General features: G+C 44.2%; 1 protein-coding gene across 2 annotated transcripts; it reads left to right on the top strand.

Moving 5' to 3' along the window:
* Prdm1 (PR/SET domain 1) lies at nucleotides 1-20981 on the top strand. Of its 2 annotated transcripts, XM_041653916.1 has the most exons (8): nucleotides 172-233; nucleotides 1537-1615; nucleotides 1728-1976; nucleotides 8359-8478; nucleotides 11266-11518; nucleotides 16033-17132; nucleotides 17383-17511; nucleotides 17938-20981. In XM_041653916.1, the coding sequence occupies exons 1-8, from the start codon at nucleotides 172-174 to the stop codon at nucleotides 18511-18513; spliced, it is 2568 nt and encodes an 855-aa protein (XP_041509850.1). In that variant the 3' UTR covers nucleotides 18514-20981. The 2 variants fall into 2 exon arrangements, with proteins under 2 accessions (XP_041509849.1, XP_041509850.1); XM_041653915.1 differs by lacking the exon at nucleotides 1537-1615 and having other exon boundaries at nucleotides 1-233.
* The last annotated feature ends 4835 nt before the right edge of the window (nucleotides 20982-25816 follow it).

The following is a 25816-nucleotide window of genomic DNA, read 5'->3' as shown; positions in this document are numbered from 1 at the left end:
CGCTGCCGTGACACTCGGCCCTCCAGTGTTGCTGAGACGCAAGAGCAGCGCGCAGCACCTGTCCGCCCGGAGCCAGCCCGGCCCGCGGCCGTAGAAAAGGAGGGACTGCCGAGGTGCGCATCAGTGCTGCTCAGTCCGGCCGGGACGCGGGAGGATGTGGACTGGGTGGACATGAGCGAACCTTATCTCAGATGTTGGATCTTCTTTTGGAAAAACGTGTGGGTACGACCTTGGTAAGGAACTGGATTCTGTTTTTAATCTGATTTGAAAACTTTTCATTCCTTTCTTTTTTCTTTCTTTCTTTTTTATTTTTATTTATTTATTTTAAGAATGCAGCCGCAGCAGAAACCAAGGCTTCTGCTTTAATGCGCGGAGCACTGTCAAACATTTAAAAGACTTTTTCCGTATGAATCATTAACCCTTTCAGTTCTAGACATAATTGTCAATTCACTGAAATTTCAGTAGTGGTTCTAGTCCGCTTCCTCACCCGCTGCCAGCAAAGCAACTATCCCGGGTTGGCTGAGGTTTTCAATTTTATTAAATTTAACATCGTTTGTCCAACATGACCTTACAAGTTGTAACTGGGGCAAAGACAACTAAACACCCCCCCACCCCTACCCCAGGAGCATGATATTTAGGGAAGATGTGGGGAAATGTGAAAAGCACCTCGAGGGGCTCCCGCAGTGTTTACGTTTTCCTAGCGCGTGTTCTTACATGGATATCCTTATTCCTAATTTTTAATCCGCCGCGTCTGTTTGGGAATGCGTTGCGTTTGTTCTTCCTCTCTGGAAAGCACTCTTTCCGAGGGCAGATTCCAGGAGGATCCCCGCGTCTTCTGTATGACTTAGTTACAGTAAGCTGTGCCCCTTCAGTGACTTCTGGGAATTTGTGCACTTTCACGTTTAGATGGAAAGTGCTATTTGTAGCCGAGAGTTCCTAAAGGAATTCTCTTCGGGGAATTCTATGAATATTTTTATATTTTGTTTTTATTCCTCTCTGGCTTGAAATGACCACCGATCCAAAAAGGCTGCAGCACCCTTCACCCATTTCTCTTTTCCTGTGGTCCATGAGAGCTCGGGAAGGCTGGTACTCATTGATGCTGGCAGGATGCAATCCCTCTCGTGCTTCGCTGCTGGAGGATGAAAGAGACAGAGCGCGCCAGGGGGGGGGGGGGACGACGACAACCCAGTTGTTTTGAAAGTTGTTTCGCATAGGGAGCTGGTGGGAAAGTTCAGTCTTCCCCATTTGGAAAAGGCAGGCTGGGTTCCGCTCCTGCACCACACGCGCTTTCCATTTTTAGCTTCATTCAGAGGCAGACAGCGCTCCTTCCTCTTCCTCTCCTTGTTTGTGACACTTCTTGAGGCAGCTTTTCCAAGGCACTGAGGGTCTGGCGGCCATGACCCCAGGCGTCCCGGGACACAGGACGCAGCAGCGCCCACAACATATTCTGCCTTCAGAGGTAAAGTCAAGGATTGCTCAAAGATAGCTGTTCTTTTTCTCCCGAGTTGCCGAAATATATATAATTTTTCCCCCTAGCCAAGGGTTGCATTCTAAAATCGTGCTTCTTCAAGGCAGTCTGCTTTATACGGCTTTGGACTCTTACTCAACTGTACAAGTACTCCATCAGCTTTTAAAGTCTTCAGACTACTGTGTTAGTCATAGCCTCTCAGAGGGAGCCACAGGAACGCCGGACAATGGGGATTAAAGGCCTTTCCCTTCTCTTCCAGGCTGCCCCTAAGTATAGCTCCAGCTCCGTGAAGTTTCAAGGGTTAGCAGAGAGGACTGGGATCATGAAAATGGATATGGAGGAAGCTGATATGACTTTATGGACAGAGGCTGAGTTTGAAGAGAAGTGTACCTACATAGTGAATGACCACCCCTGGGATTCCAGCGCCGACAGGGGTACTTCTGTTCAAGCAGAGGCATCCTTACCAAGGAACTTGCTTTTCAAGTATGCCAGCAGCAACAGCAAAGAGGTAAGCCTCTGCCTTATTGAAGACTGACTGGCACTTGGGTTAGTTCCCCTGCTCTCTGTGAGCATTGTGAGTATTTATATGTATTGGCAAATAATTGATCGCTCTAGCCGCTGTTTACATCGCTTTCCCTTCAAGCCAATTCCTGTTGGTTTCCTCCTCCCGTCAGCTGTTCTGCACTAATTAGTAAACAGTTAAATCTTTTGGCAAATTGACATGTCTTGGAAGAGCTGACTTGCAGCTCTGGTGGGCAGAGCTGTACAGGAGTTGCATTGCTCCTCGTCACACGGGCCCTGTCCTACACAACTTTAAAGGAAATTTTCTGAGAAAAAGATGTTTTCTTTTGTCTCCTTTTGCTCCTGAGATGGCTTTCTTCTCTTTTAACGAGCCAGCTTTATTAGCTGGGTTTCTAAATTTATTCTCAAAACCTTGACATGTTTATTAACTGAAGTGATGGCATTAACCGGGAAGGAAGAGGGTCATGTAAAAGTGTCCTCTGTCAGGATGACTTCACTAACCACTGTTTACCTGAGGCAGCTCCTTTGCCTTGGCCAGGCTGGCAGGCCCACTTGCTTCTGAAGTGGGTACCCTCTTTGTTGTTTCAAAGGGACAAGCAACTGAGGAGCACCTGATTTGTGTTTACCCTTTTATATACCAATTAAAGCCGGTGAGATGTGTGGCTGGGAAGTGATTTGCAGAGCCACCTCTTGCTCTGAGACTCTACCTCTGGCCGTTGCTCTCTTGAGGGGCCAAGTTGCTGAGGATCAATCTCAGCAGACTTCCCACCATTACCACCACCCACAGTGGGTTCTGATGCCTACTGTCTTAAGGGGGCAGTGAAAGGGGGTCCTGTGTTGTAAAAGTCCCAGATTTGCTCCTGGGGGTATTCAGTATGGCCACGCTGAATCCCTTTCCTCCTTCCCGAAGGAGCAGCATGTGAAAGTCCCCGAGTCGGGAAATACTTTGTCTCTTTCCTGTTTGTGTGTCTGAGTTCAATGTTTTTAAGAAGGAGGGAGGGGGAGAGAGATCTAAACTTAAAGAGAGGAATTCAGCTTTGAGTTTCACTAAAGCGTCACCTTGTTTTCTTTCTGATGGGAGAATGGTGTTAGATTTTATATAAAAACATTTAAATTGTAGTTTGTATATAAATATTCCCTAAAAACTGTAACCCCAGAGGTCAGCTTTAATTATACCTCTTCCCGAAAGCAATAGAAGCCTCTGAGCCGATAGCTCTTGGAGTCAATGTAGCATTTGTTTGGGGGTTTGAGGCCTGGCTGTGGCTTTAAAAGGTGTAGTCCGTTTTTTTTTTTGCCGCATCATGTTTGACTAAATATCTGTCCACTCAAAAGGGTCAATCATGTCCTGTTGTCTTTTCAGCCTATCAGGATAGAAGTAGAGACCCCATTTTGTGGGTCCCCGCTTTGTTACCCTACAATGTCCTTCTCGGTTCAGTTCTTTAAGTTTTTCAATTTTTGTCATTCTACTGAAAATCATGGCTGAGTGGACTTCTGCTATTAGATCATTTAGTTCAAGGTTCAGAGAGATAGTCAACTTCCCCAAAGGCTATGTCGTTACAGTCAGGCACAGACTGGAAGCAAACTTCTCTGGTTGCTCCAGGTGTTTCTAGATCATGCTCCTCTGGTCCCTCTTGGTGTCACTGTGGCTTTATTTATCTTTTTACTAAGCCTATTTTTTTTTTTCTGCTGAATTCTTCCCCATTTCTGTAATGTTAAGCAACCAGGAAGAGAGAGTACTTGTGTTCCTGAGGATAGTTCTTTGTAGCAGTAGGAAGTTGGAATTCTTTGTCCTTCTGTCCATATTTTACTTAGGTGGAACAGCTGAATAGGAGGTAGTGTACCTCTTCATCACAAAAGCAACCAGGAAACAAAATTCAATATCATCCTGTCTCATGCTTACACCAAAATGTGTGTCTCAGTCCCGTGCCCCCCCCCCCCCAACCCCCGTTTTGAACTTTGGGACAGCTCCTTAGGGGTGGTGAAAGAGAATTGAGCCATTATGGGCATGATAGATGCAAACCACACCGGGACAGAAGCGCCAGCCTCGCTGAAATGTTTACATACATCACCATCCTTTCGTTGTTCAGTTAGTGCTGTGAGTCCCAGGAGCCGGGGAAACAGGGAAAGGGCCTTTCTCTCTACGTGCAGGTTTTATCTGACTGATTTATCTCAGTCATCTTTAAATGTTTTCATTAAAATAGCAAAAGCTGTTACTTTATGTACTGTGTGCTGACATCCTGGGGAATTTTTTTTTTTAGCAAGATCATTTTTCATTATGAATTTGTGCTATGTGTCAGCACCTTCCCACCACCCCACCCCCTTGGTTTAAAAACAAAACATACAAGCTGTATTTCTGATCTTAACGTTAATTTTTAGATCTGGCTCAGAATCACGCCGCACTTTTTATCGAGGCTGTTCTTACTTCCTATTTCCAGATCTAAAACCAATACAGACGTGCTATTTAAAACTTTGAGAACGTTTAAGCTGGGGGGTTATTCTTCTGTGGGGAGTTTCCCCTCGGCCTCCTGAAATAATCTGCGAGTATTTGACGACAGACAAGTCAATTGGAGGTTTAGGGATAGTGTCCAGGCCAGGTTTCTGCTGTCAGCTGGGGTGGCTTGTCCTCCAGGAACACTTGGCTCCTCTGAGACTCTGATTTGGAGTTGAGTGCTGACAAGCATCGGGCAGATCGCAAGGACTTGGTGTCCATTCCGATTGAGGTCCATTATTAAGGTGAGCCATCTGGAAAGGATCTCACCATAACATGCAATTCCACCTCCAAACTCTTTGATTTGGTAGTGGAAGGCAAGGCATTACCGCATTTCCTTTAACAGAGAGATAACAACGTTGGAAACCTTTCAAAATCACCTGTCCATTCCTGTGAAAAATAAAGCAAAATACAGACTGACATCTATGTCCTTACAGTCAAAATAGAGAGAGAAAAAAATCTAGCTGGATGAGATTTGGGGAGCAGAAAGATCACAAGCAATTAAAATACTCTTAATTTGAAGTGCGGAAGCTCGGACAACATTGGGAACCAAATAGTGTCTCTTTCAAATCTCTGTGCTTTCTTCAGCGTGTATATTGCACACTATCTAAAGGGTGGATTGTTTTAAAAGTCAACAAACAAACCCACGCTGTCCTTAGTATCGAATTTTCATTCCATATTCCCATTCATTTCATCCTGAACTGTTAATAAACTTTATTTTGTAAAGTTAAAAAGAAGCCCTGGTTTTTGTCTCGAAGCTCCAGACAGTTTGTGTTCTATAGCCAAAGCCCTGACAGAGACGGATGTGCCCAGGTGGCAGAAGGGTCGGCTCAGTACATAAAGCAAGCGTGAAGGGCTTCTGTAGGGGCAGATGAAGCATGGGCAGTCTTTGCAGGCCTCTTTCTCTTACTGATAGGTTTATAGAAGGCACATAGCGGCCAGTCCCCAGCAGTAATTCTTTAGGACCCTGGTCAGTTCCAGTGAAGTTTCTTTCCTGCATTAGGTGAACACACACACACACACACTTAATTAGTGTTTTTAGCACTGTACTGCTCAAAGCACAGGCCAAGTTCCTCTGTACCATTTGCTCGATCCTAGGATAGAACGCTGTAAACAATGGGTTAGGGAGGTGGGGTTGAGCTATACTCATCTGGATCTTTTAGGACCAGGAGGCCTCTACGTTGATTTTTCTACTTTCCATTAAGAACAGCTTTGGCTCCTGTCCCCATCTTAGAGCTGCAGTTTTTATGTCTTCTTTGACTAACAAAGCGGACGTGTATTTGACACGGAGGTGTTTGCTGTGTGTTATTAGCATGCTGAGTTTAGAGTGGATATAGATGGCTGGGCTGGTGTTGTTTTCTGAGATAGAATCTTGAGATGTCTGTAGTGTGAACACAGGCCAGAAGCCGGTGATCTTTCCGCATCCTTCATACTATGATTAGAGGCGTCCACCCCGGCTAGTGAAAGATGTGTGACTTCGACGCAACAGGATTCCTCTAATCCCAGAACGCTGAATTGTGTGTCTTTGTTTGTCTATCGGTGTTCATTTTTCTGTACCTCTCAGCTCTGTTTATAGTAGGAATGCTAATTATTAAGGTTCTACGTTATTCATAAAAATCACCTAAGATCAAAGTTCAGTCTGGTTCTATTTCTCAGACTGACCTTGAACTCACCAATCTCTTGCCTCAGCCTTCAGAGTAGCTGAGATAGGAAGCCACACCAGTACTTTCTTTCTTAAAAAGGCTACTTGCTCTTTCGTTGTTCTCGTGTCGTCTGTTCATTTGTGATTGTGAGGTTATAGACGGCAGGTGCTTCCAATACTGATGTAAACATCCACAGTGCCGAGTCCATAGTCGTGCATGAGAGGCGCTAGATAGCTTATGCCTTCCCCACATTCTTCGGTTGTAGGAACAAGATTCTAATTAACTTCCTTTTGGCCACAAGAAAATGTGTTTTCTTAGGGTAAGACTGATAGGTGAAAACCAAGAGGCCATTCTGGAGGGAGAGGGACGGCAATTTGGAAGAGAAACTGTGACCTCAGTGTAGTGCCCCTTGTTGGTAATCAGGCTCCGACTCCGAAGACACCATCTACAGGAGGCTGTAATTTAAAACCAAGTTGAGGAACCAGTCGAGTGCCTTCCTCAAAATTACTGCTTTCAAGTGGATATGTTGAAATTATCAGCTGCTAATTATTGGCTCACTGACAAATGGCATTATTTGTTTTTCCTGTTTGGCATTTTAATATTATGGAATAAGCATTCAAATGTAAATGTCTAATAATTTGTGTATTATAGAAGACAATTCCATGAGTTTTACAAAGTAAGTTCAATAATTTGTCCTAAACAAGCCCGTGACCAGCGAAGACTAGCCAGGCTTTCTGTGTGTATTTTCATCTCCAGAGTCTCTGCTCTGAGATGTTCCTGTCTCTCCAAAGCTGGCCTGTAACAGACAGCAGCAATGATGAAGTGTTCTTGGAAGCATAGACAGATAAAATGAGAGCAGAGGACATGAACATCTGCCTTTTTCAGACCTTTGCCACAAATTCATATAGGACCAAAAATAACACTTTTAACTCACCAACTGTGTTTCGAGTTGTATTGAGTATAGAAATTTTTCTCTTCCTCCACCCCTTTCCTGTCTCAAGAATGCACCATTAACTGTATATTAAATATTAGATTGCCCAAGAAAAGGGGCATTTGATGATTTAAAAAAAAAAAACCGACATGAGAAAGAGTGCTCTGTCCAAGCTATGTAAGTTTGTTTGTTCCCTATTAGACTGAGGTTAAATTTTTGATGGATTGAATGAGGTACCAGTGTGTAGTGTGACCAAAGTCCTGGCTTCCACCACAAACCATCTGAACAGGCATTAATTCACTTATCTCCACCTGCTGTTTCAGGCATATACTTATATAAGCGCCACCAAGAAAAATAAAAGTAGAAATAAATACTATCTTTTACACTGCCCTTGGCCATTTCAGTAAGGTATTCCTTTCTGTTTTGAACCATAACAAAATTTAAATTGAGAAAACAAATCTCTACTGTGAAATGTGAACTCTGACTAGTTCTTAGAGTTCATTTGAATTGCTTCCTAGTTTGTATCTAATTTAAAAAAAAAATTACCCTAAAAATAAAAGTTCTGATCAAGGAAGAGCTGCCATAGTTTTAACATGTTTCTTTAGTAAACCCCTCAGAGCTGCAATGCATGAAGGCTTCAGTCTGAAAAGGTCATTTCCTCAGATCTTAGAAGCCACATCTTTTAGAAGCCACAGTCTCCTCATTACACATTCCATTTCAAAGAGGGACTTCTGACCACCATTGAGTAGATGTTAGAGAAGAACAAAGTTACTTGAAAGATCTTTCTTCTAGTAAAGAGCCCTTACAAGCTATGAGGGAAAGAAGGGGAGGGGGAAGCCTCATCTGGAATGAAAAAAAAAAAAAAAACTTAATGTGTTTGGTTTCTGGTTCCTTTGGCCTCGGTGGAAGAACTAAAGAGCATTATTTTGGTTTCTGAGGTTAAAACTCTTTTATTCCCCTAAAGTACACTGTGTTTATGGTTTGAGGGAGAAGGAGGGAACTGAAGGGTCTAATCTTGACATCTCCCTCCGCAGCTTTATTCTCTTAGAACAGAATGCTGATCTCCTGGTCTTCTAGCATGAAAAGAAATGAAGCAAGAGCCACAGACACCAGCAAACAATCCGCTGGACTATTTTCAGTGACCGGATAATGTTGAAAGACCGATGGCATCCCTGAAATAAAGCAGTATAAATTGTGGAGGCCTCATGGATGTCTTGCTAGGTCATCAACTGACAATTCAGTTCACTGAAATAACAAGATTGACATCTTTGGGTTTGTGTAATGAGTTCATGTTTAATCTCTTTAGGTCACTGGAGTGGTGAGTAAGGAGTACATACCGAAGGGAACGAGGTTTGGACCCCTGATAGGCGAAATCTACACCAATGACACAGTTCCCAAGAACGCCAACAGGAAATATTTTTGGCGGGTAAGTAAGGAAACATTTTGAAGACTTTTCAATATTTGGGGGTAGATGGAACTTAAAGAACGGGGTCACTTCCTTTTCAACCAGTTATGGGAAACAATGGGGCTCACTCAAGGCAACACTGGAATTCTGAGCAAGTTTGATGAAACCGCTTGGAAATATTGGCTGTAGGTGGTTAGATATGGACTACATGCGAATCTTGATTTTTGCAACTCATTACATAGAGCTTTGTGATGAAAGGAAACAGCTTGCTGCTTGCTTCAAGGGCAGGCTCATTTGCATTTCTGTTCGAGGAAGTAGTAATGAGTCACCAAGCCTTAGATTTCACCCTTTCTTGATTTCTTGCTGAGTTCACTTCAACTGAATGGAAGAGTTATCATAAATGAATTATCTTGAAGAGAAATGTCACTAGGAAAGGATAGGTAGAAGGTGGGTTAGTGGGGCAGAGAATGAGCACGGAAGTCCTTATTTAAATCCATCTGCACTGTAGAACTGTTACATTAGTCAGTATCTTAAGTTGCTAAGCATAAGGAAAATTCCCGCATGATGGGACATGATAGACTTGGCTTAGCACAGCTCTTTAAAAGCTCGGACCTATACAGTCGCGTTTGGGATTCCAGGGTTTGCAAGGACTCTGAGGCCCCCTAGGAGATGCGATTCATGGGTAAAATCTGAATTGGGAGTGGATAAAGAACATGAGTGCCTTTTTACCTTTATCGTCCTTCTCAGATGTGAGCCATAGAGGTCTGCTAATTTCGGCCTCAAATGGTCTGAATTAAGACACTCTGACATGGTCATTAATACGTTGTCATTTTGAAAATAGTCAAGAAACGCCTGAGTGTCCCATTACTCTCCCAGTTCTGTTTCATTTAAAGATGTACAGCATCATAATAATAAGTAAGTGGAAGGCTTTCCTTGGGAGGAAGGAATTAAATCAGTGGTTCACATGCAACAAACACAGCGGGGGAATAAAACCCCTCACATGCTGGAAGAGCCTGACTTCCAGGGCAGGAATATGAACATCTGTTGTGAGGAATGAAAGGGTTTCATGCAAATGACACAGTCAAAGAGATGTTCAAGTTGAGAAACCAGTGACATTTCTTGTAACTGTACTATGAGTCAGCACGTGTTTAATCTTCTTGATAATAGATGGAAAGGCAGGCATCAGTGTGCGTTGCACAAACGCACGATTTTATTTTCTTGGAGTGTGTGTGACTCCATGACACCCACAGTTCGGCTTTTAAGTGAGGATACAGTAAACTGTAGTGGAGAGCCGACTGGGATCAAGACACCCGCGGCTAGCTGTTTCCGCCCTAGTGCAAGAGCGCTGGAACCCCATGTTCCTGGAAGTTTGCGCGTCAGAGTAAACAAACTTGAAAACCCCTCTTGATAGCTGAATTCGCCCAGTCTTGTTACATTTTCTCTTAACAAGACACACCGCGGAAGCTCTCACAGGCTGCTTTGATGAAGCCACATACATCCCCCTCACAGTTCACAGGAAGTCACTCTTAAAAGAAACTGATTCTGCTGTTTACTGCCTGTATTAAAGGGACAGAGTTCCTTTTTATTTCTGATAACGTTGGAGAGAAATACAGAACTGCTCCCACAGCCAGTGTGTGGCTAAGACTAAGGCAATAGCCTGCTGCCCGTAGAGCTCTCTGGGGTGAGCCAACAGCACTGCACCTCTTGGAGACTGTCTTGTGTGTAAAGAAAGCTCTGGGGTCTGCAGGAAGGTGGTGCCTCTTCAAAGAAAGGAACTTTCTGGAGAAGATTAAGGAGTGAGTTTATTACCCCTTGGTTTTAGTAAGAGTGTTTTGGTTTTGTCTTGTTTTTACCCCCCTGTCTTAACTGTGCCTTTTTACCAAGTTTTGTGAGTACAGCTGTTAGCCAGAGGTAGGACAAATTCTGTGTTCTTCTTTACCCGAACCATATATTTTCTTTTCCTCTTCTTTTTCCAAAAGCCCTAAAGCGTGGTTCTGTGTGTGCCGTTTTAGCCAGCCTCCTCACAGCTACCAGGGAATCTCTACTCCCTTGGCATGAAAGAGAGGCACGAGGCTGCACATGTTTACCAAGAGGAGAAGTGACTTCTCCGTAGACTGTCAAATCTGGCCTCTGTGCCAGTGGCTCGCTTTGTTATGGCAGGTGAAATTCACCTTTGCCCCACCCAGTGTTTCCACAAAAAGGCAGGGTTCCAAGTATTCATCTGAACAAGTGTTACTGTGGGACTCAGAGTTGGGGGTGGAGGATGTTTGCAGAGTCTGAGCCCCAGGCGGAGGTGTTGGAAACACAAGTACAGAGGCCATAGAAAAAAGCTGAGACCCAGTTTGACGTAGTCCTCTGCTTGTTCGTCTGCCCAGTGACTCAAAGCACTAAAAGTCAGCATAGTTGGAAGTGTGCTAAGCAGAGGTGCCCATTCGCTATTCGCTGCTGTAACAAGAGTACCTCTTGGTGGCAGTTTCACCCACTCCAGGCTGTTCTTTAGAGGAGATTCTGTGTTTTATTCTTTGGCTATCTGCCCGCTCTCTCCGCAACCCTCCCCTCCCCCCCCCAAAAAGACCATAAAATTGAAATGGAAAAGGTAACTGACAAAACCCGCCTTACCTAATTTCTTCTGATTCTGGTCCCACCAGACCAGTGATTTGGTTCTTTCTCTAGCTAGGCAATGAGAGCTGGAATCACATGGGTCGTGTTGCTTGCTCGTGGTTCATTTATGCTGAGAGATTTGGGGGAGCTTTCCCTGGCTTTGGGCTAGCCGCCTTTGACCCTGCATCCTTGCTCTCTTTGGGACAGATCTACTCCAGAGAGGAATTCCACCACTTCATCGATGGCTTTAATGAGGAGAAAAGCAACTGGATGCGCTACGTGAATCCAGCTCACTCTGCCCGCGAGCAAAACCTGGCTGCCTGTCAGAACGGGATGAACATCTACTTCTACACCATTAAGCCCATCCCTGCCAACCAGGAACTTCTTGTGTGGTATTGTCGGGACTTTGCAGAGAGGCTAAACTATCCTTATCCTGGAGAGCTCACAGTGATGAATCTCAGTAAGTGGATTACAGAACCAAAAAAAAAAAAAAAAATGAAAAATGCCAGTCATGTCAGTTCTGCCCCTGTGAGCTAATAACATGTTGTTTAATTATATGGCTTCCTCACCTGTTGGACTAAGTAGGTGGCTTTAGCTAAGACTAGGAAGAGGAAAACATTTTTAATATCCCTAGACCTTATTATGAAACTTAATTATCAAATATTTATTGTATATGTTTATTATACACACACACACACACATATATATATAATGATCTACTCTGAATCTTCAGAAAGTTACAGGAAGAAACGTATTTCCAATTTGAATTTATGCAAGGGGGGGGGGCAATTGGAGGCATAATGCAGACCGGTGTGGACATGTTGAACATGTTGGCTATGGTCCCTCATGCCATAATGTGTCAGGGCTTAGCGTGGTCATTGAAATCTTGTAAAGATACCTGTGAATAAAGCTCTCATGTGGAGGGCTGTTTCTAGAAAAACTGTCAAAATTTTTCAAGTAGTCTCAGTGAATAACCCTGAAAGATTTCATATCTTAGCTTCCTTCCTTATGGTAAAATGAATTAATCTCATCTTTTAATCAGTCTTACGGTAACCACCCATCGCTTTATCTTGACAGATTCTTGGTTCCTTAGGTTTATAAGCTTTTACTTTTTTTTTTTTTTTTTTTTTTTTGTAGTTTGGCCAAAGTTTCTGTCATGGCCTAAAAAGCATTCCTTTATTTCAGTCAATTATTTCAGAACAATTTAAGAATAAAAGATTCTAACCTTTCTTGTAACTATGCTTACATGTCCTGGGTTGGACTGATGAACTTCATAGAACTTTTTAAAACGACCACTTTTTGATTAAAACAAAAAAAAGTTGAAGGTTTGAAAGTTTTGGTTTTGTTTGTTGGGGGGGCGGGGTTGTTTAGGTTTGATTTTTGGTTTTTCATGACAGGGTTTCTTTCTGTGACCCTGGCTGTCCTAGAACTGGCTGTGTAGACCAGGCTAGCCTCTAACTCTGAGATTTGCCTGCTTCTGCCTCTATGCCCCTTCTACAATGTTCAGGCTCTCAGGAATTTTCAGTTCTCTGAAAACTCACAGTTTCAGCACCTTTCCCATAGGATCCCACTATAGGTTCTGTGCCCAGGGCCCTTAACTCAGCACAGTGCACCCCTGCCCTGAGCACAGTGGGTACCATCCAGCCTGGCCAAAGGGAGCCATCTCTCTCCTCCCATGTTTGCGTTTTGTTTTTTTATTACTGTTTAGATAGGGCCCCATTTATCTTAGGTTCACCTTAAAGTTGCTAGGTAGCCAAGGATGCCCTTTAACTGATCTCACCCGAACTCCCAAAATGCTAGGGTTACAGGCATGTGCCCACCATGCCTGGTTCAAGCGTTGATTCTTTGTGTTCAGGAGGAATGCCCATGCATACTGTGAAATGGCATCTTTGCTCTTCAGCTCTCCCTTTTGATTTAGTCAGGATTCTCCCGAGTGTCCTGTTAGCACCTCCTTTGTCTGATATTCCTACTAAAGGAAGAGTTAACAATACAGGCGCACTACACGGCTCCTGCCACCGATTGTGAAACCTGTTGGCTCAGGTGTGGTAACTGATGATTGAAACTGTGATCAGGAAAATTTCCACCATTTCATCAGGCCTCAGAGGGAGAGCATGTGTCCAGGATGAGTTGTGCTGGATTTCCGTGCTTAAAGCACAATAGAGGTCTGTCCAGCGTCTTCCCTAAGGACTTCCACAGGAGGAAAGAATAGGGATGGGATGAAGGAAAGTTAAGTGGCCAGAAATCACAAACTGGCAAGAAAGAAAAGGGAGGGAAGAAGATAAAAGAGAACTATTACCTCCTGGCCCTCCCAATCTTTTTGGTAATTTTTTTCTATCTATCTAACTAACCCATCTAGAAATCAGTTGACCAAATTATAGACTTCTGAATGTTAATCTGCTTTCTCGGTTTCAGTTGAAAACAGACTTTGTTTTGCCTACTGCAGAACTTCTAGGTTCTTTCTTGTAGTCTTGGGGCTGCTTATTATAGATCGAAATTGTGAGTCGGCATAATTAAGCCATTCAGAACCTCAGAGGCAGCTTACTCTTGAAATGACTCTGTCCGCCTACAGCCATTTAAGATTTAAGAACAAAAACAGATCTTGATTTTTCCTTTTCATGTTAACTCAAGCTGCTAAGTGGGAGAGTTAGAAATGATACCAGCTCCTTTGATTACTCAGCTGCTGAAGGAAGAGTTTTTAAAAATGTACCTTCATATACAGTCTATAATTTCCAGATGTAAAGTATTTTAGAGACACTGACAGTTGGCTGCAGATACTCCTTCAGAAGAAGCTGTCGGCTTGTTCTTCTGAATACAGAGACACTGAACACGACTCTTGCGTGTGTCACGGAGAAAATGAAGTTTTGAATTCTTTGTTGACTCAACCATTAGCTTTAGATCAGTTCAGTAACTGACGTGCGTAGCAAGAACACATGGTTAAACATGGGCGCAGCACTAAGAGAGAGCCTAATTCCTTATGCTGAGAGCTTTCATTTGTTAAATTTTCACGGTGGAGCTACCACAAACTTTATGAGGCTTTGACATGATTTGCCACATAAAAATGGCAGAGTTGGGTGTGGTGGTGCACACCTTTAATCCCAGCAATTGAGAGGCAGAAGCAGGTGGATCTCTGAGTTCTTGGCCAGTCTGGTTGACAGAGCAAGTTCCTCACCAACCAAGGCTGCAGAAAAAGGCCCATCCCCTCCACAAAAAGGGGGGGGGGCAGAGTTAGGAGCATTGTACACAACACAATCTCCTTTTCTTTCTTTTGACCTGAAATGCTTCGATGTCATTATCTTTCTTTTTTTCTCAAGCTCCAGTAAATCCCTTCCTGTGACTGTGGGGTGTCTTGCCTATCAGTTTTCCAGCTTACTTGTCTCTTTTCCTATACCATTTTAGCTTTAAAAAACAAAAGTGACAATTTGAACTTCCTGCCTGCTGGGCCTCACCGAAAGACTGATATTGGCCTGATAAGGGGATATTTATTTTGGTTTAGAGGCTTGAGAAATTGTTCTCCCTCAGCAAGCTTTCCATCACTGACCCCACCAGCATCTTCCCTGATAGTGTTGTCCACTGTGTTTATTCTGGGGCTCTGGCTGCCCAGGGGTAACTGATAACAGCTGCGGGAGATAACATCCTCTAAAGGGCTTTCCAACTGGAATTGAATCCCTCCGGCTGTCAGCCTGCAGAATGAATTGGAAAGGTTTACTTCTGGGCTTCCAAAGAGTTAGTTCGCCTTCAGACCTATCAGGTGGCAAGCTTGGAGTTCCTTCTCTTAAAGTTAAGCCCAACAGGGCTGTTTTATAAGGGTACAAAGGATACTTTTTTTTTCCCATGTCTTAAACGTTATCCTGAATCTGCTACATCTTCAATGGCAGAAGCCAAGAATCTTGCTTCTACTTGGAACATGTTCATCCCACCCCCTGCACCCATGTGCTGCCCACCCCCCATTGCCCTCAGCACACTCGAGGGTGTAGGAGTGCCTCTTTGAGGGAGCACCCCAGGAACCAGAGCTCAGCCTGTGTATCATATGTGTTATTGTCGAGGGAAGTTGAGCTGAGACTTTTCCTGCGGCCCTCATCTTCCCTGTGTAATAGGGCCAGATGACGGTAGATAGTCTAGAAATGTCCTCACTGCTTCTGAGCTTTACCAGGCAATATATGCTGTCTCTAGGAGTAAATGTTTTCCTCTTAGCTGCCTCTGTTTTCTTTGGTGCTGTAAGTAATTGAACTGGCTTGGGAAGTACCTGTTGTGGTTTGGCAGAGGTGGCTGTCACGCCTCATGATTCCAGGAGCCAGCCCAGATGGTAGCCTAGTTAGACCAGAACCTTGGTGAAATTCCAGTGCTGTCCAACAATGGCCATAAAGGGTAGCATCCGTGTCCTTAATCTGTTTGGCACAGGCAATTAGAACAGGGCTTTATGGAAGTCCTTATTTAAAGAGAATCGAGTTGAAAATTGATGAGTGCTCGTTACTTCAACTAGTTTGAATCTTCCATCTAAGGCTGCAGAGTGTGCCGATTTCCTTTAGGTAAACTGCAAACATCAGAATGACTTATTAACCTCTGACAGCCCCCACCCCTGTATTTTTCCACCCCATCTGAGTGAAGGCTCTACAGTTCCAGCTTGAACAGCACTTTTCTATCATAGTTTGCATTAATGGAAAACGAGATTGTCCAAATGCTGCCGTGGCCGAGTGCAGGCTGCCATGGAAGCTGCGCTGCTGCTTACTGGGTGCAGGCTACTGCCATTGTTCCCGGTTTTTGTTGTTGTCCTCATTCCCCTTGGAGGAAATGGAGCAGCTCTTCTGAGTGGGTGGCCCAGAGCCCTCTGGAGGGAGAGGCGTGAGGGGCCAGGTGTCTGTCTAGCCTTCGCCTTGCCAGCTGCTGCTCGGAGTTTCTCAAGAAGAGAGAATGCTTTCTGATTTCACTTTGGTTCTTCACAGTCTCTGAGTAACCGCCCTTTCTTCTTCATTTTAGCACAAATGGAAAGCAACCCAAAGCAGTACAGTAGTGAGAAAAATGAACTTTACCCAAAGAATGTTCCCAAGAGAGAGTACAGCGTGAAAGAAATCTTGAAACTGGACTCCAATTCCTCCAAAAGGAAGGACTTCTACCGTTCCGACATTTCACCCCTCACTTCAGAAAAGGACATGGATGGCTTTAGGAAAAATGGGAGCCCTGACATGCCCTTCTATCCTCGGGTTGTTTACCCCATCCGGGCACCTCTGCCGGAAGACTTTTTGAAAGCGTCCCTGGCCTACGGGATAGAAAGACCCACTTACATTACCCACAGCCCACTTCCATCTTCCACAACTCCAAGCCCTCCGGCAAGCAGCCCGGAGCAGAGCCTCAAGAGCTCCAGTCCCCACGGCAGCCCTGGGAACACTGTGTCACCCCTGGTGCCTGGCCCCCCGGAACCCCGGGACTCCTACTCCTACTTGAATGCTTCCTATGGCTCCGAGGGCCTGGGCTCCTACCCTGGCTACACACCTGCCCCCCTCCCACCAGCTTTCATCCCCTCTTACAATGCTCACTACCCCAAGTTCCTATTGCCACCCTACGGCCTAAGTTCCAATGGTTTGAGCACCATGAACAACATCAACGGCATCAACAACTTCAGCCTCTTCCCCAGGTTGTATCCTGTCTACAGCAACCTCCTTGGTGGAGGCAACCTGCCTCATCCAATGCTCACCCCAGCTTCCCTACCAAGTTCCCTGCCCACAGATGGAGCCCGGAGGCTGCTTCCACCGGAGCACCCCAGAGAGATGCTTGTCCCAGCACCCCACAGTGCCTTTTCCCTTACCGGGGCTGCCGCCAGCATGAAGGACGAGAGTAGTCCCCCCAGTGGTTCTCCAACAGCGGGAACCGCAGCCACGTCCGAACACGTGGTACAACCCAAAGCTACCTCAGCAGTGATGGCAGCCCCCAGCACTGATGGAGCCATGAATCTCATCAAAAACAAAAGAAACATGACTGGTTACAAGACCCTTCCCTACCCGCTGAAGAAGCAGAACGGCAAGATCAAGTATGAGTGTAATGTCTGTGCCAAGACCTTCGGTCAGCTCTCCAACCTGAAGGTAGGCCTCCAGGCATTGTGCGGGTTGTACTTGACTGCCGGGATGCAGGTATTTAACTGCACTTGAGCTATAGGAGACCCAGCTTGGGCCTGGGCTGTGAGGGTGCGGCCTGCTGAGTGCTGAAAATGTGGGTTTGTCTTGATGCCTTTTCCCAAAGGCCTTACATCGCACACATCTGGCTCTTTGAACAGACACTTAAGTGGTAAGCCTCATCTCAACTCTAGAGCTAACGCCTGTGGCTTCTTCCCAGGTTCACTTGAGAGTGCACAGTGGAGAACGGCCTTTCAAATGCCAGACCTGCAACAAGGGTTTCACTCAGCTCGCTCACCTGCAGAAACACTACCTGGTGCACACGGGAGAAAAGCCACATGAATGTCAGGTGGGCAGTGTTTTCTGGGTAGAGCTTTCGGCCTTGGTAGAAAATATTTGTAGTGTTGGCTTCCAGTGATGTTTCAGCCAGCACAAGGTACCTGCCTGGCCACAGGCTGCTGGTCCTGTGAAGCTCCTGGAGGCTCTGCAGCTGCTCACAGGCTGTAGTGATGGGTGGATGCCACCGTTAGCTTTCAGTGGGTGAGGAAATCACCACAGAGAAACAGTGCCTCCCTCTTACTGCTTACCACACCGCCAGTGCCGTTAAGAGGCTTTTGGTCTTCCAAGGTAGCTGGGTATTGGCCTGTTGTCTTGCCCCTTCCATTGGTAATATTTAATATCAGTAATTTTATTTAATATTTACTACTGGTAATATTTAATCTTAATGATTTTTCCCTCTATCCTTTCTCTGCATTCTTTTGTCTCCACACTCTAGGTCTGTCACAAGCGATTCAGCAGCACAAGCAATCTCAAGACCCACCTTCGACTGCATTCTGGAGAAAAACCTTACCAATGTAAGGTGTGCCCTGCCAAGTTTACCCAGTTTGTGCACCTGAAGCTGCATAAACGACTGCATACCCGCGAGCGGCCCCACAAGTGCACCCAATGCCACAAGAGCTACATCCATCTCTGCAGCCTCAAGGTCCACCTGAAGGGCAACTGTCCCGTGGCTCCAGCCCCTGGGCTGCCTTTGGAGGATCTTACCCGAATCAATGAAGAAATCGAAAAGTTCGACATTAGTGACAATGCTGACCGTCTTGAGGACATGGAGGACAACATGGATGTGACCTCTATGGTGGAGAATGAGATTCTGTCTGTGGTCAGAAAAGAGAAAGAGGAAACGGGTCTGAAAGTGTCTTTACAAAGAAACATGGGGAATGGGCTCCTCTCCTCAGGGTGCGGCCTCTATGAGTCATCAGACCTGTCCCTCATGAAGTTGCCTCACAGCAACCCACTACCTCTGGTGCCTGTAAAGGTCAAACAAGAAACAGTTGAACCGATGGATCCTTAAGATTTTCAGAAAAGAAGTGTTTTGTTTTTGCTTTGCTTCTTAGGTTATGACTTGGTGAGTCAGGGCGCCTGTATTGAATTGCTTGTGAACAATTCCAGGTCTGCAAAGATCTCCTGGCAGGAGGTAGTTCCCCACACCTCTGGAATTTAAGAAGGACTCCAAAGTTACCAAAAATCTCAGGGCATAAATGAGGCAAAGACTCACTATATATACATATATACATATTATATATATATATATATACTTATTTACAGCCATGTCTATATATTTGAACCTGTGTATTTTGAATATTTGTGTGGATATGTTTGCATAGCCTTCCTATTACTAAAACTATTGCCTAGCCATAATTATTTTTTCAATGATAGTCCTTCATAATTTATTATACAGTTTATCTTTCAAAAAGCAATAATTAAAAAAGTTTACAATGACTGGAAAAATTCTTTGTAATTTGAGTATAAATGTTATTGTCTTGTGGCCATTCTTTGTAGATAATTTCTGCACATTTGTTGAAATACCTGAGACTTAGTAGACAGCTATGTGATTTCAGACCAAGTTTCTCTATAATAATGCTTTAAAATGAGGTCTTGATATTGCCAAAGTCATATGGTTGGTGTATTGACTCAGAGGATAGTATCATTTGAATAACGTTGTGTAAGTTGGGGATATGTGTGCAGAATTACTCAGCAATAATTTGAAGGGAAGGAATAAGAAAGGAAATATTTTATGTTTCCAATGATAGTTTATTTTTCCCCTCCTTGCCACAATTTTACCAAAATAGTGACAGGAAGGCTTTGCCAGCCTGTCCCACCAAAAGCATTGGGTTTTCCTATCTCCAATGTCATAGGACCAATCCGAGTGGCCACATGACTTTGGCATCCCAGTGTGTTATCTGAAAATGTGAAGAAGAGAAAAATGCCATGTTAAAACCACCGAGAATCTGTCTTCAAGCACAGATAATTGTGTGTGTGTGGGTGGGGGGGGTTGGGGGCTTGAGTCTGGGTGTCATTTTGTTGTTGACTTGTTTATGTTTCTTAATGTCAAAATTGCACAAAGGTGGTGCCCTACCAAGAAAGATTTGGTGTCGATAGGCTCAGGCCACACTTAAAATACGAACAAAATGAACAGAAAGCTAAACAAAACAAACAAATAAAAAAAAAAAACGGGTATTCTTGTCATCTTAGGTTAAGCGGGTAATGAACATTCCTATCCCCAACACATCAATTGTAATTTCTGTAAAACTCAGCTGTTCTCAGTATTTGTGTTTTTGCATTTTATAATTAATTTAATTGAAGATGAAAGGGCATTGCAAAGTTGTTCAACAACAATTACCTCATTGAGTGTACCCAGTAGGAGTGCAGGAAGTGATGTCTTATCTCATGACTTGCTACTCAGCTGAGCGCGTGTGCTCTGGAATGGTAGGCTGGGTTGTTCTGTCTTGTACTCGTCTAAGCCCAAAGGTTACCTGTTGGTGTTCAAGGTGTAGCGAAGAATGATGTATATTTATGAATCTATTTATACCACTATACCATGTGTATATATAATATATTTATAACCACTTAAATTGTGAGCCAAGCCATGTAAAAGAACCTACTTTTCCTAAAGAGCAGAAGGAACCTCTTTCTGAGATTCTGCTTACAACTCCATGACCTCACGATCACACACGGTGCTCATGCACCACCTTGCCTACTACCAGAGACCATAGCACGTTGGTGTAGAGGTAAGGGCCATGTAGCAACTAGGGAGGAACAGAAACGCCATTTTGCTTTTGAGCATCATCTGTTCGATTTAATTTTTTTGTGTGCTACATTTGTGTCAGTTGGGTCACAAAAATAAAGATCATTTTCCCATCTCCACTTTACTTTCTTCATCCCCCTCCTTTGGAACCCTGATACCTCCTCACTCTTTCAGTCTGATGTTTAGTTTAGTGTTTTGTATATCAACACACAAAGAGGAAAACTTCAAATCTTCCAGGGAATCCCAAGAGCCTTATCTGTTGACTAACATGATGGGTTTCTCAACACCTACCAGGATCAAAACCAGAGATTCTACACACGCTAGCAAGCAAGCTAGCACTGAGTTGCAGCCCAGCTCAAAACTGACATTTCTGGATGCATCTGTGTTTGATGAAAATAATCCTTAACTGTAGGTAAACCAAAGCATGACATGACACTGACACCAAATATGCTTTCTTTCTGTGAACTTACATTGTTTTCCTCCTGTTGGGAGGAGTTTGACAAGTACTAATTGCTTTTCTTGCCATCTGTACTTCCCCTTAGGCCTCTTACATGTGAGTGTTGAGCCCACAATTAACAGTGGTTTTATTTTTTTTTTTTCCTCAGAGTTAAAACTGACCAAAGTTATTGGCTTTTTACTTTGCTAGAACAACAAACTATCTTATGTTTACGTACTGGTTTACATTGTTATTTATGTGCAAATTGTTAAAATGTAAATTAAATATAAATGTTCATGCTTTACCAATGCTTGTCTAGTGTCTTGAACTGAGATGCCCAATCCTATTGTCCCTACTGAAGGGTGTCACTGAGGCACATTTTGAAGGTTGCTTTTTTCAATTTGTCTCTACCTGCTCCATCAGCCCTCCCAGCCCTCCTTTTCCCAGTAGTATCAGTCATGATGCCCAATATCCCACCCTGCTGTGCTCTATTAGAAAGCAAGTAAACATCACTGGCATGTAGAACCTCATAATGCTCCCATTCAGGTGCAAGCCAGGCCAGACCCTGCTTAGCTTCCGAGACTGTTCAGGGTGGTAATGTCATGACTCTCAGTAGTGTTCCTTTTATTATGAGTTATGGATATTTATCGATATACTTGAGGAGCCACGGAACACTAGGTCCCATTTCAGAAATAGCCCATGTGTACTCAGCCCTCCAGTGGGTGAGGGGACTGAGAGTATTTGGGTTCAGGAACATTTCCCACTCCTGGCATTAGTATTCTTTCTGCAGTTTGAAGCTAACACAAAGGGTGCCACAAAAAATTTCACTCCTTCTCAATTGGGAAGCACATTTGCAACTTGGGGATTTAACATGAATTTCCAAAAAGCTGCTTTAACCCAAATGTAAGCATTCTTCATGAGAACCTAGGGTTCATGGTGGCATGGCTCTGGGCCTCATGGAACATGCGATGAGAACAAGTTTCCTTTCTTGTTCATCAATGTTCCAGAACCTAACTTGTCCCCAGAGAGAAGGCACAAGTAAATTTGATTCCCTTTTGGTAGATAAAAATAGCTGGGTCTGAAGAAATGACAGCAGTCTCTGGGGAAGAATCTACAAGTGCTTCACAAAAGCTTTTCATGGCTCCCATTTCACCATTACCAAGCTCATGACTCCCTGCTAACTGCATGTGGAGAAAATAATGATCCTAATTACATTTATACACTCAAGATTCTCTTGTGTTTTCTTTTGCTTTCCGTGTTTCTTTAAGTTTACTTAAATATCTGTGCCAAGAATTTAAAATGTTGCCAATATACAACTGTATAGTAAAGCAAAACAGAACCCCATTGTCATAATGCACCAAGTGGTGCTGGTTAGATGCCTAAACTCTGCAGACCCATTGTGGTAGTAATTTTTAAAGTCCCCATAAGATCTAGGGTATAACAATTACTAACATATAATTCTGTAGTTGGTAGATCATGTCTTGTTTTCTTGAGAGTTGCCTAGCTCAGGAACATTTGTGGATGGATTTGGATGGAAGGTTAACTACCCACAGGAGTCCAAGACCTTCTGTCAGAGTCTATATTGTTAGATTTAGGCATCACTGCCCTGTGTGGGGCAGAGAAAGTCTGCAGAAGTCACTATTTTTTTAAAAATTTCCTTAACATAAAAGCTATGCAGAAATATTTTCTACCACATGACAATATATAGACAATATATGTTGCACCATAGGAGTTTATTTCATGATGGTTTTTCTTTGGGGGAAATGAAATCAATTCATGTCCATGAAGTGGTATAAATAAAGTTATTCTCTCCTCTCTCTCCTCTCTCTCCCACCCCCTTTCTCTCCCTCTGTGTAACTGTGAGTGTGTGTTCTCTTATTCTGGAGTGGGAGGCAGAGGCAGGCAGATATCTCTGAGTTCAAAGCCAGCTTGGTCTACATAGGGAGTTCCAGGTCAATCAAGGCTATACAGTGAGACCCTGTCTCTAAACATACACACACGGATACCCGGAGATCTTCAAATAGATCATGAGAGAGGGCCAGAACAGAGGGAGATGTAATTGTGGGCACTTGGAGGATTTGTAACATTAACCCAGGCCTCCAGGGAGATATCTCTAGAAAGGAAGGCTGGAACAGAGAAGGGGCAACTAGGAGAAGGGAAGAATAGGAGGAAAACCACAACGCGCTCACTAAACTGGGCAGTGGGTGCTTCCTTTCCCTGGGGAACCAGGGAGCGCTTTTCCCATAACGTGCCCATTTCATTACCTTTAGCCAGACCATTCCGAGCATTGGCTAGTTCTTCAAATCCACTTTCAGCTGTGTGAGGACTGTTAAAGTTTCTGAGCCCATGGAGCAACCTCACATCACACCCCTTTCAAGGCCTCAGAGCCCCTGAGTCCAAGTGTTCAAAATACTGCTGACAGCGTCTTAAACGGGTGAGAAGGGATCTTAATTTCAATACAGTCCTAATCGGTGTGATTCAGACGAGAACTGCAGCAAGATTCTAGAAGGTTATTTTTAACCAGATTTATGCAAATATTCTCTGCATCGCTCAGCTTCTCAGAATACTATAAACTAACAGGTCCCTCTCCTTGTTTGCCCCTTCCAGGCTTGCCAAGTGCTGAGTCAGAGGTGGTCATGTGAAGATTTCCCTCCCTGTGTATTTAAGACAGAAGGTGTTATTCAGCACAAGGGTGGCATAGTCATCTCTTAGTTTTCCTCTACCCTATCGAGAAAGAAAGAGGAAGTGACAGATAAGCACCCTGGGGCAATTTTGGTAAAAGAATTCTTCAGTGTGCTTACAAAATGTACTTTCATGAAATGGTAGGAAAACACCCATCTTTAGGCATCAGAAGGATTCACCTGTGGGTAATGACAGCCAGCTGTTCTCCACTGTGAACAGGAACGGGGGGGGGGGGGGAACGAAAGAAATTCACCCCCAGCCAGAGTTCAAACCAGCGGTTCTCAACCTGGGGGGTCGCAGATCAGACATTTACACTATGGTTCATAATAGGGGCAAGATTACAATTATGGCACAGCGATGGATTAATCTTGTGGCTGGGGGTCACCACCACATGAGGAACTGTATCAAAGAGTCACAGCATTAGAAAGGTTGAGAACCACTGGTTTAAACTGAGGAAACTAACTACCTGACTAACCTAAGTTTGGCAACACACTGGACTTCTTCCAGAACAGGGCCAGAGTCTCCCTGTGCGCAGGACATCAGGAAAAGTCATCTAGCTTGAAAACACAAGCTCAGTTCAAGATGCCAAGGCAAACCCTTCTAAGCCCACAGCCCACGCTCTTGTCAATCCTGTGTACAGCTATAGACCTAAACCAAGACACCTACAAGGCTTTAGTGGAGAACTTGAGCTCCCTTAATGTCCCTGAGGCCTATTTGTCTCTGTGGAATAGCCCTGGCTGTTCTGGAAGTCGCTTTGTTGACTAGGCTAGCCTTGAACTCGCAGAGTTTTGCCTGCCCCTGCCTCCGGAGTAATGGGATGAAAGGTTTGTGCTGCTACTGCCCAGCTGCAATAGGTATAATTAAACACTAGTAAAGTTTGCCTGTCTCTGAGGAAGAGTCCATGATACTGTGCAAAAAAAAAAAAAACAAAAAAACAAAAAAAAAAACCCTCATGTAATTAAAAACAAGATGTTTCACGTTGCAATTCCCAAGTACTGAAAAGGGCGATGAAATGATGTGTGTTCACCTGGCGCTGTTAGAGACACTACCAACCAAGTAGGTTCAGGAATAGTAATTACTAGGGAAGAAGGGGTCCTCCAGCCTCTTAGCACACTAGCCCCAAATACAAGTTTCCTTTCACACAAGCAAAGGAAGGATGGGGCATCAGCATCTTCTCCTTTGTAAACCTTTTCCACCCAGTTTTAATGCAAGTAACTTGGTAGAGAGGTCCTGGGATACCCACGGGCTGAAGATCAAGAATAGGGTCCCCTAACTCTTCCACGGGTCTTGGGTTCATAGTCTAGGAATGTATTCGGGGTACCAACTGAGCTCGAGTCTTTCCTCTCCTGGGGCGTACTGTGTACCCAGAATAAGGAGTATAGCTCTAGTCCTAAGGTCTGCCCATTCTCAGAAGCATCCTCCGGAGAAAATTCTAGAACCTTCCTAGGCTTCTGTCTCTGGTCCTTAGAATGAGGAGCCATTCCTGGGTGGTTTCCAGCTCCCTCTGGAGGATTACACCTTTGCTATGCTAAGGTTCCATTATTTCCTGTTGTACTTTGAAGTCTGGTTGCTGCGGTAGACAGCCGTAAGTCAAAGAGGAAATGACAGAGACCCAGAAGTGAGGGGCAAACTGGTGTGGAGCCAACTCCCTCGGCTTCTGCTGGAAAAAGAGAGTAAGCTCACGGGTCCTGCCAACTTGTAAGAACTCTGCCCTTTCATAAGCTTATCTGAAAGAAGCCTACATGTTCTTCTTAGAAATAATGGGTTATGCTTAAGCCAGACCCCTACTAAACTTCAGTACCAGAATTGTCTAATTTAATTGGTTTTGGTTTTCTCTTCTTTGTCTTTTTTCCCCCCTCTTTTAATTTCTTTAAAGCAAAGTCATATTTACAAGACAAGTGGGAAAGATTTAAGTTTGTTGTCACAAAAAAAGGACCAGGAGACAGAAACCCCGACAGCTGAGGCAGAACCTTAGCACACAGTAAGCAGATCCCAAGGTGGCATTGAGAGGAAACCATGTCGGTTAGCAAGAGGCCTTGCTATCATTTTAACGGCTCAAAGTTTGAAAGGGGGAATAAAGAAAAAAACTGAGCTGAGAAAGGGAGGAGTAGGAAAAGGTTAAGCCAAGACAGAAACTGTGAGTAAATAGATGTGAAAGGGGCTGAAAATAAGTGAAAAGTGAAAAATTGCCTTATGAATAAACCGTTGAAAAATAGTGAGTGAAGAAGCCATCGCAACTTCCAGTTATTACTGAATCACAAGCTGCGGCAGAGAGGCTGGCCTGAGCAGCCCTAGCCCCTAACCTCCACTGCAGGCTTGGCTCGGCACTGCCTGTGGGCGGACACTGTTTTCTACTTGACTGTTCCTTCGGTTTCACTGTGATTGCCTCTAGCACAGACGGTATGGGCCACTCTACCACCCTGATCATCAAAACTATGACTGGTCACCTCT

Source organism: Microtus oregoni, unplaced genomic scaffold (assembly GCF_018167655.1).
Source record: "Microtus oregoni isolate MIOR12 unplaced genomic scaffold, Mior012 000006F_ref0000085, whole genome shotgun sequence".
Classification (NCBI taxonomy): Eukaryota; Metazoa; Chordata; class Mammalia; order Rodentia; family Cricetidae; genus Microtus; species Microtus oregoni.
This window is presented reverse-complemented; position numbering and strand designations above follow the sequence as displayed.

Excerpts from the sequence above, each read along its gene's own strand:
- Prdm1 (XM_041653916.1), top strand. The coding sequence starts at position 172 with ATGAGCGAACCTTATCTCAGATGTTGGATCTTCTTTTGGAAAAACGTG. Across the intron at positions 8,479-11,265 it reads ACAGGAAATATTTTTGGCGG|ATCTACTCCAGAGAGGAATT; the intron begins GTAAGTAAGGAA and ends TCTTTGGGACAG. Across the intron at positions 11,519-16,032 it reads GCTCACAGTGATGAATCTCA|CACAAATGGAAAGCAACCCA; the intron begins GTAAGTGGATTA and ends TCTTCATTTTAG.